At 21.2% G+C, this 15,716-nt stretch overlaps 1 protein-coding gene across 3 annotated transcripts; it reads left to right on the forward strand.

Moving 5' to 3' along the window:
• Positions 1–213: 213 nt before the first annotated feature.
• On the forward strand, positions 214–12,375 carry LOC122715843 (hrp65 protein-like). 3 transcript variants are annotated; one of them, XR_006346912.1, is made up of 11 exons: positions 214–526; positions 1,519–1,671; positions 1,766–1,984; positions 2,173–2,474; positions 2,721–3,016; positions 3,128–3,318; positions 3,641–3,737; positions 4,151–4,170; positions 11,814–11,870; positions 12,025–12,115; positions 12,314–12,375. XR_006346912.1 is itself a non-coding variant. In XM_043938363.1 (9 exons), the coding sequence occupies exons 1-9, from the start codon at positions 323–325 to the stop codon at positions 7,328–7,330; spliced, it is 1,692 nt and encodes a 563-aa protein (XP_043794298.1). In that variant the 5' UTR covers positions 214–322; the 3' UTR covers positions 7,331–8,574. The 3 variants fall into 3 exon arrangements, 1 of the variants encoding a protein (XP_043794298.1); XR_006346913.1 differs by having other exon boundaries at positions 12,048–12,115; positions 12,314–12,332; XM_043938363.1 differs by lacking the exons at positions 11,814–11,870; positions 12,025–12,115; positions 12,314–12,375 and adding an exon at positions 7,121–8,574.
• The last annotated feature ends 3,341 nt before the right edge of the window (positions 12,376–15,716 follow it).

Raw genomic sequence — 15,716 nt, forward strand, 5'->3', positions numbered from 1 at the left:
AATCTAAAGTTAAAATATTATTTCCGGTTAATCCTGTTTGATAAATATGGCAACATTACATTTGTAAATTAACCAATCATATATATTCATAGTTAATAAAACTAACCAATCATTCTTTCAGAAAGATGTACGTATAATGCACCGGAAATAATGTTACATAGTGGGGGTAATTCCTCTAGTAGATCTCCAACTTCGCTGCTTCGTTCTCTTCGTTGTCGGACGCCATAGTGAACGCTTCAGTTTGCGAAGGAGTGAATCGGGTTCGTTCGCGAAAAAGTTCGTTTTTTTCTTCAAACGAGCATATATTTAATTTGAGCGAACGATGGCAGGAGCCGAATCACCAAATGTAAAACAAGAATCGCAGAATACATCTGCAGAAAATAGTAATGAAAATCCACGAGAACGAAATCCACCCGGCGGTGGTGGTGGCGGTAATCGTGGACCGCGTGGACGAAAAGGAGGAACACGTTTTTCTGGTGGACGTGGTGGCGGAATGGGTAGTGGAAATAGAAATAATGATGGACCGGTAAGAATTTCATATTTTTTTTTTTATATAAATTTCGAATATAAATTATATTCTTTGTTTCTACCGCCATATTTGCTATAAAATGATGCGTAATACTTTTACCGGTTTTAACTTTTTATTTTTTATTTTAATTTTTTAAATATTATTATAATTTTTGTTTGTATTATATTTTTCAATATTTTTTTTTTTCAACATTTTATTATTAAATGTAAATTAAAGATACGTTTCTTTGATGTTTAATTTAACTAAAACTTCAAATTAGTTTTTTAAATTCAATTTTATTTAAACAATTATATTAAAAATTCTTATAACTTAAAATTCTTATAACTTATATAATATATTGAAGTAAATTAATTAAGTATAGTATAAAAAATTCTCTAATAAATAATAATTCTGCAATTTTCATATTTGATAAATCTGATATAAAATATATATTAATAATTCTACAACTATAAATAAATAATATTTATTTAATAAATGTTATTTTTTTTTTATTAGAATTTCTATATATGAGAAACAATTAACATATCGATTTTTCGTCAGGGTAGTTACAAAATGGCGTATATAAAATATAAGATGGCGAATAAGTATCCCAACTTCGCGACACGTGGTTAAAAAAAATTTATATATACATTTATATAACTATTTTTTGCAGTAATATCAATATTATCCAATAATATCCAATTATTCCAATAATATCAAATTTAAAAAATAATACTCTTTTCGATAATAACATCAAGTTTTTTCGTAAAATTTAAAACTTAATCTTATATATAATGTAAAAATATTATTGAAAATTGTCACTATTTATTTTTATTTAAAAAAAAAATAAATTGCAAATTGCAAATGGTATTCTCTTAAAAAAATTATTAATATCTGTCATTTGATAATATTAATAAGTTAAAATTATTTTTATCTAAAATTCCATGTTTATGTATTTTAATAAATTTTAATTACATATTTGAATTACAAAAATTATCTAAACATTATAGATGAAAATGAGTGATTCTATGGATGGAGGTATGGACAATACAATGAATGAAGGAATGGGTGGAGGAATGGGTATGGGACGTGGTGGTGGAATGCGTGGTGGTAGAGGTGGCCGTGGAGGGACTGATAGAAACATGGGAAATCGTTCACAAGATGTAAGTAGAAAATAAACAATTATATATATTGATTAAAGTATTTTGTATATTATGATTTACAATTTTATGTATTTTTTTCAATTTTTATAATTAGGATCGTTTAATGGAACGTATTATGGCCATTAGTGGCCCTACACATGAATTACCATCTCAAGAAACCACAGAAAAAAAATTCAGTGGTCGTAATCGTTTATATATTGGAAATTTAACAAATGATGTTACAGAAGAAGAAATCCAGCAAATGTTTCAACAATATGGTGAAATATCTGAACTTTTTGTTAATAAAGAGAAAAACTTTGCATTTCTTAGAATGGTAAATTTAATACATTTTTCTTTTATATAATTTTCATATATAAATAAAATGATTAAAATAATTACCGTTTGATGGAAAGTGATGATAATTTATGGCTGCAATTTTATATTATGATAACATTTTTTGCATAAATTTATGTAAATAATTTAAATTTATTTTAAATTAATTTAATTGTTTATTTTTTATAGGATTATAGAGTAAATGCTGAGAAAGCAAAACATGAATTAGATGGTACAATGCGTAAAGGTCGTGCACTCAAAGTACGTTTTGCTCCTCATTCTTCAACCATTAAAGTTAAAAATCTTACACCTTGGATTTCAAATGAATTACTCGAAAGAGCATTCAGTGTTTTTGGTGAAATCGAACGTGCGATAGTTATAGTGGATGACAGAGGAAAATCTACTGGAGAAGGAATTGTAGAATTTTGCAGAAAACCATCAGCCCAACTCGCTCTACGAAAATGTACGGAGGGATGCTATTTCTTAACTGCGTAAGTTTTTGTAAGAGAAAAAAAATTTTTTTTTTTTCTTCCCAGCGCCACGCTTGTTTGAAACATTTAATTATCAACAAGTGCCTAAATACTGATTATACTGGGGAAAAGAAAAAATTCCTATAGGAAGCATGATACAATAGATATATGTATTGTGTGCTGACAAATGGAATACAAAATTTTAATTTGAAATAATTTTATTAAAACAATTCTTTGAAAAATTTATATAAAATATTTTTATTATAGCTCTTTACGACCAGTGGTTGTTGAACCATTTGAACAACAAGATGATATTGATGGTTATCCAGATAAAAATTTACCACGAAAAAATCCAGAATTCTTTAAAGCTCGTGATATTGGACCAAGATTTGCACAGATAGGAAGCTTTGAACATGAATATGGAACAAGATGGAAACAACTCCATGAATTATATAAACAAAAAGAAGAGGCACTGAAACGAGAAATGGCAATGGAAGAAGAAAAATTGGAAGCTCAAATGGAATTTGCACGTTATGAGCATGAAACTGAATTGTTACGAGAACGTTAGTATTTAAAAGTATAAAATAAGTATAAAAGTATATAAAAATATTATTCAATATTCATGTCAAATTCATAAATAATGTTTTTCATAAATTCACTTTGTTTAATTATAGAATTGCGTATGCGTGAGGCTGACCGTGAAAGACAGAAGAGAGAATGGGAAATGAAAGAAAGACAGGCTGAAGAACAAAGAACACGTGAAGAAGAATTACGAAGACGACAACAAGAAGAAATGGCAATGCGTATAAGGAGACAAGATGAGGAACTACACAGGCGTCAACAGGAAAATAATTTATTTATGCAGGTAATCATTAATAATTTAACAAAAATAAATTTTCAAATTAAAAAAATTTTTATAATAAATTAAAATTTTAACATTACCACATTACAAGGAACTAAATATTAGATTTATTTAAAAAATACATAGGTAAAAAAACAAAATTGTGATAAATTTTTATTTTTTATTTAAAATGAAATTTTTTTTATCATTTATATTACAAATATTCATTATCATTATAGAATAATGATGGAGGATATAATACATTCATAATATTTATGATTTTTAATTGGTCAATTCATTCATACTTTTTACTAATGCTTAGGGTTATGTTCCCTTTATATTTAAGGAGCAAGCAATGAGAAGAGGAGGTGGAGGAGGAATGGGAGGAAAGAATTATGATTCTGTTAGTAATAGTGATCGCGACGGATATGGTCAACCTGATGGTAAGTTTTAAACATTTTATTAACTAAATATTAATATCGTGTTTTTATATGAAATTTTTTTAATTCTTGAAAATTTATTTTTTGCAGATTTTAATATATTTTTCAATATGATTAATAATATATTTTAATTCAACTAGACTATATGCACATATAAATGAATAGTTTACATTGATTTTGTTTTATTATAAATCGAAGTTTATAAAAAGTATCACTATTAGAAAACTCAAATACTAAATAAAACTAAAAAAAAAATTAGCAAAATAAGTAAAAAGAATAATTTACTCATTTAATGTTACATAATGTATAATTTCGATCAGACTTCTTTTCCATGGAATTTATATTTTACACAAAAGTTTAATTCGTAAATTAATTATTTAAAATAATTTTTAATTGTAAATTTTATTTTATTACAGGTGGAAGCAGCATGCCAGTGGTAATGTATCCCATTGAATTATTATTTTATATATATATTTTTTTTAGAAAAGTAATTATTTTTTCTTAAACTGTTTATTTGATTTTTTATTTATGTGTATTTCTATTTGATGATATTATGAAACAAATTATATCTCTATGCGGGAATTTTTCGTTAGAAAAGTTGAACTGCATTTTTGCATGATAAAAGAATCAGTATTATTAGTGAAGATATATTCTGAAAAAAAAAAAGTGAAAAGAATTTCACGAATATTTTCATGAAGCATGCTTTCCAAAATATTAGGGTTCTAATGTCTGCAACAATGCCAATTTTATTATAATTAGTTTAATAAATATTTATATGTCATTAATAATTTTGAATAATTGGCTAACATGTGGAGGTGTCAATGGGCATTCAACCTTTCTATTTGGTTATAAAGGGAACTATTTTTATAGTATGGACAGGTGCAAAATTTTTAATAATTTGCTTCTGTCTTTATAAAATTAAAAATATTATTTTATGATCTAAAAGGAAAAATATATTGATATATTATATCTTATATTTTGAATCTTTTACATTGACATAACATATTATAAATCTACTCTTGAATTTCTTCATTTTCTTCATTCAAATATAATTACATTAGTGGCATGCTTTTCTATTATCTATTAGAAACAATTACTGAAATGTTAATTATTTGTATTTTTCAAATTCGATTGGATTATATAATAATATTATGTAAATTTTATATAAGGTTGTTACAATAATTTAAGATATAATTCTGTCATTTCTGTTGAAAGATTTCATCATAATATTTAATATTATTTAATATGGCATTATTATGATATGAAATACTTATAGGTGATGCATATTTAAAATTTAGAAGAAGTATTGGGTAGTAATTTTCATTCATTCTATATAAACAATATAAAATATGTTGCATAGACAGGCAGGTTAAGGTTTCATTGGATGAATTCTTCTATCTATAATTAAATTCTTCATGTTTTAAATGTACTAAAATTTCAGTACATTTAAGCATTATTTATTTCTATCTAGATACTATATATAACTAATTTCACACATACTCAATTTTATCTGTAGGATATCAATAATAATATTTCTATAAGTGTCTGAAGAAATAAATTTTTCTTTTAATTTTATTAATGATATATTATTATAAATGTTATTTCATTTTTTAAATTTTTAAAATGTATATTAAAATATGAATAATTTATTTATGAATATGATCTTTAAGATTTTAAAATTTTTATATATTTATATACTATAGACATATTCTTTAGACACATATCAATAAAATTAAGACTAAAAACTGAATTAATATATTTTGTGCCACATTGGTCTCTCCATATGCTTGCAGACAGGAGGCTCTGTCTTCTATTTTCTCTAGCTGTATTAAGAATTATGTATCTTATATACTATGGAACTATTTTTATATAAAATTTTAATATTAGAATTAAATTTAATATTTCTTCATTTAATGTATATGAAAATTTGTTTGTAGAATAATATAGTTCCATAGTAATAATTTGATATTTATTAACCAACAAATGCCCAACTACTAATATATATTAAACATTAAAGAACATAATCACTTGTATTCAGAAATTATTTTTATTTGATGTATATATAACTTATTTAAAATTGAATTATAATTTAAATATAGTTTCTGAGTACAATTAATTCTGATATTTATATATTATAATTCTTTATAAATAACAATAAATAACAAAATTTAAAATAATCTTTATGGTATATAATTTAAGAAAATATGGGATTTTAATTGATTCTATGAATTTTTCTACACATATTATATTACAATGCTCATTTTAAAATATTTCACATGAATAATTCTGTGGTATAAATATTGTATAAAGTTTGCTTAGAGATCTTGATCACATCTCTTTGTCACTTGTTTCAATATTTAAACTTCAGAATTACAAAATTCTAATATTTGAATTCAATTTTTGTAATATTATATTCAAAAATACTATTTATATAATAAAATGGTTATATTTTTAAACATTTTTAATGTGTTAGGCATTTAAATTATGAAAATATATAATTAAAAAGATAAGATTCTTGTTCTGTGATGCTTAATGTTTTACATATAAAAACTTATATGTTTAACAATAAGCACTCTAGCATTTGATATCTGCTATATTATATATCATATAAATTAAAACTTAAAGTAATTTCAAAGTGATGAAATTTTTAAAATTTTGTTGTGAATGTTGAATAATGATGGTATATTTTTTCATGATGGATTCAATTTCTAAATTACTTTAATAGGAATCTATTAATATTTTCTATTTCTGTTTTAATTCTGAAGGTTAATACTAAGCTTATAATTTTATGACTGTTATATTTTAAAATATCATTTATAAAAATATATATAAACTTCCATATGGAAAAAATTGCATATAAAACTGTAGGTGATATTTAATCTATTTTACTAAATAAACTAAATCTAGATGTACTTACTATATCATTGATATTTTACCATGTGATGTGATTGTATGTTGGGCATTTGCTTGGTTTAATAAGGGCAATCGATGTCAAGAAAACGGTATATTCTGAAAGCAGTATAACATTATCCGTATATGTCATTTATTTTAGTGCGTGTATTAATCACGCATTCCATTCTATTAATGTTGTACGAGCAAACAACATCTAACATTGTGTTTTCCCCTTTCTTTTCTATGTGATTTGACGAAAATTGACGATGACCTGTGCTGCTGTCAAACATGGATGGTCGCCCTGAACCGTGAAATGTATTTATGGTACATCCAAAATCTACTACAAAACACCGTTATTCATCGTATAAATGAAAATTGTTGACATTCGCTTCAATTATATTATCGGTGCATAACTTTCGATTTTGACGTCAAATATCGCTTGTTTTTATTTTACGTGTAATAACTAAATTCAACTTATCTATAATGATGATTAGGATCCGAAATCTTTCATGGATGCTTATAATAGTATGGATCGAGGTGGTTATAATGATGATCGTGGTCAAATAATGGATTTGATGGATATGAGGGTTGATATGGGTAATATGGGTGGTGGTCGTGGAGGTAGTGGTAGTAGTGGACGTTGGCAAGGTGGAAGTGATCGAAATCGTCAGGACGATTACCCTAATAAAAGAAGACGCTATTAAAAAATACCACAGTATTAAAAATAACTTTTTTTTAATAATTGAGAAAAAATATTTTTCCGATAGTTCGCAGTTGCATTCTTCAGTCATTTTTTCCGACAAGTTTCGCTATTGATCATCTTTCACATTTTATATCATAGGAGAATATATTAATGAGAATGAATAGGCAGACATGAAAAGGGATATATAGTGTTTAAAAAAGAGTGATTTTATATCTTCCGTATTGGATTTGACTTCATAACATCGGAAATCATTTTGCTGATAAGAGATTGCTGTGTTTTAAACAGTTTTTAAGTTATAAAAACATCTAACAAATATAATTTTGTGAATGTATATTAAATACAAGGGACTTCTCATAAAAAGGATTTAATTTAATAGTGCTAATCAATTTCATATATTGACAAATTCTGTACACTTTTTGACAAAAATTCTTCAAGACATAAAAAACATTAAGATACTGTTAAAACGTTAACTACTAACACAATTATATCATTCTTTAAGTATAAGAAAACATTGAATTAATATGTCTTTAATTTATTAGAAATTCTCTGAAAAACTCTAAGAAGAAGGGATGTATATAATGAAAACAACTGAACTTCAAGTTTACAGTATCATTTCATAAAATTTCATATCCTATATATCGTCATATAGACGAAAATATATTCATTGTCAATTAGCAATTCAAATAAAATAATTTCGTGGAAGTTTTATTTCGTGAAATAGTATGTAAATATTAAAAATAATGTAGTATATTAATTTTTGGTACTATTGTATTACTATACCATACTATATTATTCATAGTTTATTTTCTTGATTTAATAATCCTCCCAAGGTGAAAGTATATACTCTGATAGTATTTTTAGTTTTGTACTTTACAAAAACAAAAAATTAGTTTATAAGTAAAGCGTTTAACATTGACTGAAATCAACATCTCAGTCATTTGTTAATTTATCTTTCTAATAAGAAATAAAATTGCATAAACGCGTGTGTACGTCAGTATCAAAGATAGTTTTATCTAGTGCATTATCCATATTCATACATATTCATGTTTTTAGTTAATGATGGTGTAAATGTCACCATGAAAGAAAGTAAATGCAATGTTTGCATTACTTAAAGCTTTATAACAGTAATTATGTTAGACTAAGACATATATCAACAAAGTAATCTGCAATTGTGCTATTCAAATTTGTGAAGGAACTTATTTGACAAAAAATAATTTTATGAATAAAGGTCTACATATATCTATACGTAGGAATAATTTTTATTTATAATTATTAATCTTTTTAATTGTAGACATTTCGCGAATTTCACGTGATATTTGAAAGATAATGCGAAAAATCGCTATATCTTTATTGCTTTCAATATTAATCCTTATTAGATGTATATCACATCTGATATTTTTACAATAAATAATATATACTCCGATCTAACCACAAATTATGTAAAATAATTATCTGATAAGGATTAATTTATATTTAATAATATATGATTATAAAATTTGAATCTCTATTATAGGAAATTAATGTTTCATATAAATTCATATTTCTGCAATTCTTAATAAGATTATGATTATATATTATATAATCAATTTTATTTATATTTTATATTACTTTTTAAAAATTAAAAAATGCTCTGGGTTTTAAAATTTATAGGAAATCATGAATTGATACATCGAAAATATTAAATAAATAAATTTATATAATAATTTAATACCTACTTATATAGTGAACTTATATTCTTTAATAATATATCTAAAGAAATTTTAGGATTTTAAACGCATATTTATATTAAACTCCTAATGATATTTATCATGGGTCTATATTAAATAATACATTAAAACAAAAAAAATTTGAATATGAATTTAAGAGATCTGAATTTCTTAAAAGATTAAAAACTAGAATAGGAAATAATTATTAATATTTTTTGTTTTGATTGCTCTTATTAAAGTGAATATTTATTATAATAAATCATTTTTTTTAATTTAAAAAAAATTTTTTTGATAAAACAAATTCTTCATATATTTAAAAATCATATATTTTTTTATATGAAAAAATTTGAAATATTTATGGAAATAAATTTAAATTTTGATATTGAAGTTTTCTAAATATAATTGTAAATAGTGAAGTATAACAGAAGATAATTAAAAATTTTAATCTTTAATTTAATTTAATGTACAAGTGTTATAAAAAAAAGTTATATTTTCTAATATCAAAAAGTATTATCATATATTTCTTTCAGGAAACATCATAATAAACATCATGCATGTACAATTTGTTATATGAATTTCATATAAATTTTTATCATAAAAATATTTCATTTAATAATTTTTTATTTTATATTATTATATTTATTATTTTATTAATTCCTATTATATTTCTTATATATTTAATAGAATTTTTTCTTTGAAAAATTTAATTAAATTATTCATTATGTATGTACTTATGGGCATGTGAATTAAAAAATACATTTTATAAATTTTTTTATAAATTATTGACATTATTTTTCAAACTTTTCAAAATATTTTATTTATTTATTCTTAATTTTAATCTTTTATTCTTAATTAATAATCTGGCATTTTTATTTCTTGTGAATTAAATATGAACTATCATTAAAAAATCGTTTTTAAGTTAACTTACTTTTTTCTCAAAGTAGATGCTTATAATAATAACTAATTTATAAAAAATGCATAAATATTATATATTATATTTATTTACTACTAAAAAAAATCTGAATTTTTATAAATTTTATATTTTTCAAATAAAAATCAATCCTTGCAATAGGATTTGAGGAAATATATTTATGCAATTAATTCTCTTTATTAATTCTCTTTATTATTAAATTCTCTATATTAAAAAATTTATGCATATATAAATAAGTAATGTATATGCATAAGAGATTTTAAAAAGGAAGAATCGCGATTATTTTAAATATATTACTAAACTGATTATAAAAATTGAACATCATTTAAACATGATCTTTCTTTCGAAAAATTTTTTACAATTGTATAATTATGAATATATATATATGCATATATACACATATATTTTTTATATTTAAATTATCCATCTACTTTATTGAAGAAAACAACTATACGAATGTATGCGATTGTTTGTAATTATGAAATAATGAACAGTATAAACTTAATCAAGAATCTCTTAATGGAGGAGAAACTGCAATGACAAGATAGGCTTACTTACTTGAAACTACTAGTCAATGAATCTACTGGTATGAGGTGAGTAGATTTTGTAAAACTGTTATTATGCGTAATTCTATTTTAATCTTCGGGTGGGACATTATATGAGCATATGGTAAAGATTATAAAAAATATAAATAATTTAATTAATAAAATATTTAAAATATAAATATTATATTTATTTATTATATTTAATTATTTTTTCACATTTTCTTTTATTTGATATTAAAAATAATATAATTATAATAATAATAAAATTAATAAATTAAATTTCAATCATAAAGAATTTTATATGTTTGAATTTATGAACTGCAATATCTTCATTTGTAATCTTTACCAACGAAATTATAATTGTTAAATTATGAAACTTCAAAATTCACAAATAAATAAGGAAGTTATTAATTTATTTTATCAATCATATTCAATGTATTATCGTCTTTATATATTAAATATCAGGATTAATCATTTTATTACATAATTCAATAAAAATTTAATACTACAAATTTATACAAATTTACCAGCCTAGATCATGTTTTTACCTATGACAACCAAAATATTCTTATATACCAATTTTAGCAAAGGTTGTCTGGGTTCATTATTGAAATCTAGGCTGATATAACTATAATTAATTTCTATTTGAACAACAAAACTAAAATATATCGGCTATTCTGCTCTCTGGGTGGTAAATATATTTGGATCACTATGCGATATATATAATTACGCAAAATGGAATTTATATGTTATTTAAAAAACCTGGATATTTTAATATTTAATATTTTTAAATGAATTACTTCATATATAATCACTTATGATAATTGTGCAACATTTTGTTACATTTTGAATATTTTAAAATATTTTATTCATTTGGGAATATATATTTTACACCTTAAAAACTGCATATATAATTATATTTTTAATATATTTATTTTAAAAAATAACAAATGCAAACTGAAACATTAAGCAGTTGCTTCTTTATATTACACATTTACTATATGTACTTATTACATAGCATGTTACACTCACTTAAAAATTTAATTATTGAAAGAGTAGAAAGTGTTCCATAAAATATAACAAATCTTATATTTATATTTAACAATGAAATATATTTTTTAAATATAAAATTTTGGAAGAATGCCTTATAACAGTTTTATTGTCAATTTTATTTAGCAAATGTTAACTCATAATTTATATGTTAAACATGTTAATTTATTACTTCTTGTATTGAAAATTAAAATGCTTACATATTATACATTTTTTATATAAAATATATATATATTGGTTTTATGTTTACAGATATTTATAGCAACTGCTGGCTGAGGAAATGAATAAAACACATTGAAAAATAAAAAGGTAAATTTCCATAAAAATTATATGTTTAATTATTTATTTTTTAATTTCTTCTTTTGATTAATAATTCTTTAATTTCAATTCATTGATTATTAAAATTTTAAACAATTATAAAAATGTTAATCATTTTTTCTTATAATAAAATTTTTATTTACAGATCATTTATTGCATTTATTTCAGTATTCCATATGTACTCAAGATACAAACAAAGAAAAGGAATGTATACAAAGAAATTTTAAAATTATAAGGTTTATTTTAATTTCTTTTCTACTTTTTTTTTTACTAAACATAAAATTTAATTTTTTTATAATATTTTTATAATAACAATTATTTAAAAAAATTTTTAATTTTATTAATTTTATTTATATTATTTGAAATACGTTAATTTGAAAATTATTTTATTACTTATCATTTATATATAATATTAATAAAAAAATTTTTTGCAGGTGGAAAATCTGTACATTGAAAATTAAGAAAAAATAAAACCGAACATATAATCTTTTTAAAGATTATAATTATTTTTCAAAAATATTTTTATAGAAAAAATGATGCACATGTGAACTATCTTTATAATTGTAAACTATATATTTTAAGATAAAATAATTTTTACATTGAAGTCTTAATAACTTATTAAATTTTGAATATGTTTTTAAATAGTTATATCACAATATTATAATTAATATGTGATATTAAATGATATATAATGATATATATAATGATATATAATGATATATATATTAAAAAATTTGATGTCTAATTCATATATACAAGATCTTATTTTGGATTTTCCACATAAAAGGTAACATATATTTCTTTAAATATTTGCTTTTAAATTGAATTAATATTGTAAATATAATTATAAGTATTTTTTCTATATAATTTATTTTACAAAAATGATATAAAATATTTTAAATATAATGATGATTTTCTTTCGGGTCTGAATATAATGAAGAATCTTTAAAATCCCAACGTGTACTGAATAAATAAAATATTATATATATAAATTTTTAATATTATATTCAATTAGTAATTACATTTTTTTCTTTCAGAACGCTAAAAAATGAATGCTATGAGATGGAATTATTCAAATTAAGGTGATTACTTATTTAATATGAATAATAAATATTTATAATTACTACCCGGATAAATGTTTAAATTTTTTCCTTTAATACTTATATATATATTATATATATTTCTATTATTGCTTATTTCTTTGTTACTTATGATTTCTCTGATACTTATGAATTCTTCTCTAAATAAGCTATAATAAATAAATTAATTTTATATAATATATATATAATAAATAAGTTAAATTTCCAAAGATTCCAAACATTTAAACGGGCAATATTGTATGTATTTTAATGTAGTAATTTATTGTGATGAAATTTTGGCTAGAGTCCTGAATAAAAGATGACAATATTATTGTTCGTACATTATACTGATATTTAAAACATAAATAACAGGATAGATTATTTAGATAAAATTTTATAAATATAAAATTTTTTATGTTGCAGCATTTTACATCAATATATTACCAACATTACGATGAATTATTTGTCAATTTTGAAAAATTTCTTTCATACTATTCGAATATTTTTATTATTATATTTAACAAAAAGAAAATTTATTGTATTTACATATTTTCATGTTAAAACAATATTAAATAAATATATCTTTGTTTTTAATATATAAAATTTTTACATTGAATTAAATTATTATCACTAGGCATTAAACTTATTTTATATTTAATTTTAAAATTTCATTTTTTTTACAATTATTTTTAATTTATTTAGAATAAGAAATAATTTTTATATTTAATTAAATATATTCTTGTTTAAGATACAATCTATTCATTATTTAAATTTTAATATAATCTGTAACATATCTTTTTTATGTACTACGCTCAAATAGTTAAACATAATAAGAGAATTTTCTTTATACTTTTTTCTTTTTGTCATTTCCTTTAAAGAAAGATTAATGGACGTAATATTTAATATAGATATTAAATGAATTGAATTTATAATAAAAATAATACATTAATAATAAATTTATCTAAAAGAAAACTAAAAGATTAATATCTATAATAAATGAATTAAATTTTAATGATTTAATTTTTGAAAACTAATTCCATGCATACATATACAAGAAATTAATATATTTATAATATATATATAGGATGTTTTTGGAGAATCAATTTTAAAAAATACAAAAATTAATAAATATATAAAAATATCGATGGTACTTATATTAAGTTATATATTATAATTATATTTAATTTAAATTCGTACTGAATATAATAAAACAAGATTTTATTTTCATCATATTTCATCTAACGCAAACTTATAAAAAAAAAATTTTAATCGAGATTTTTTTATAATAATTTTTTTGTTTTAATTTTTACAATTGACTCTCTAAAAATGTATCGTGAATATATTAACATCCTATATATGTTATATAATATATATTAATTTATATATATATATATTTACAAACAATATTTTATAAATATAACATCTGTTTATTTAAATAATTTTTTGTAAAAATTGCTATTAAAACTTTTAGTTAAATATATGATTTTTAATATTTAAATTATAATTCTATAATTCTAATAAGAAAAATTTGTTATATCGTTTATAGTTTAATAAATCAATATTTCCTAAAACATAAATAATTAATTTTTTTTCTTTTTGATAATTAATGCAACGGTATAAAATTCATTAAGATAAAAATTTTCATCTTTATGGTATATATATTATCGAATTTTAAACGCAACGCGTTTCACATTAGATACATTTAAATACATTTAATTATTGCATAACGATTAACAACACATGTGGTATATTTTTCTTTTATATTTTAAACATTACCGTTAGTGATGGAATCGAAAGTTATATGTAATATATTAAGTGTAATACAAATATAAACAAAAAAAATATTGAAGACTCTAATATTAAATTTTTAACATTTGATTCTTTTTTTAATTTTTAAATGCTTAAATATTTTTATTTCATAGAAATTAGAAATATAATATAGATAGTTTTTCACAAGATATTTTTTACAAAATTTTTTCACAAGATATTTTAAAATTTAATTATGTTTAATTTTTCGCAATAATGATGAAATTTAGAAAAATTATTGATAAAAATTACTTATAAATATAGTAAGGTTTTTCAAATTTTTTTTTTAATTTATATTAAAGATTGAAAATATCGAATATCCATCACTGACAATTATTATTTATTATAAGAAAATGATCGATAAAAATAATAATTATCTTGATCATTTTCTATATTTAAATTCATTTAACCATTCGCAACGCACAATAAAGTATAATATACACATAAATAATTACATAGATACAATTAGGCATAGTTTAATTTTATATACAATATACATGTAACGCATTGAAATCGTTTAATTTATCGCAATGAGACATAATAGAGAAATGGATCTCATTTTTGTATATATTCGTAAAATCGAAATATTCTTTCGGCTACTATTTACGAGTATTTTGCATTGTACCGATTTCTAGACACGCCTGCGTGACAAATGTTTGTACGGTACTAATGTTTTTTAACCTTTTTAATAATTATAAACCTAATATCTTTTAAATTTTGTTATCGATAAATAAATTATAATTTCATCTTCCTATTCATATATCTCTTTTGTGATTCTCTTTTCTCAATTAAATAAAGAAATTAAAATTAAAAGTATTTTATATCTTTCTGCACATTTTTGAAGAACATTGTCATAGAAAGCTTAAAACATTTCTAAAAAAAAAAAAATAAATAAAATTTATATATTTTTAAAATATTCATAAATAAATTTGATGAACGTCATACATTATCG

Source organism: Apis laboriosa, unplaced genomic scaffold (genome assembly GCF_014066325.1).
Source record: "Apis laboriosa isolate Shangri-la unplaced genomic scaffold, ASM1406632v1 scaffold40_cov151, whole genome shotgun sequence".
Lineage (NCBI taxonomy): Eukaryota > Metazoa > Arthropoda > Insecta > Hymenoptera > Apidae > Apis > Apis laboriosa.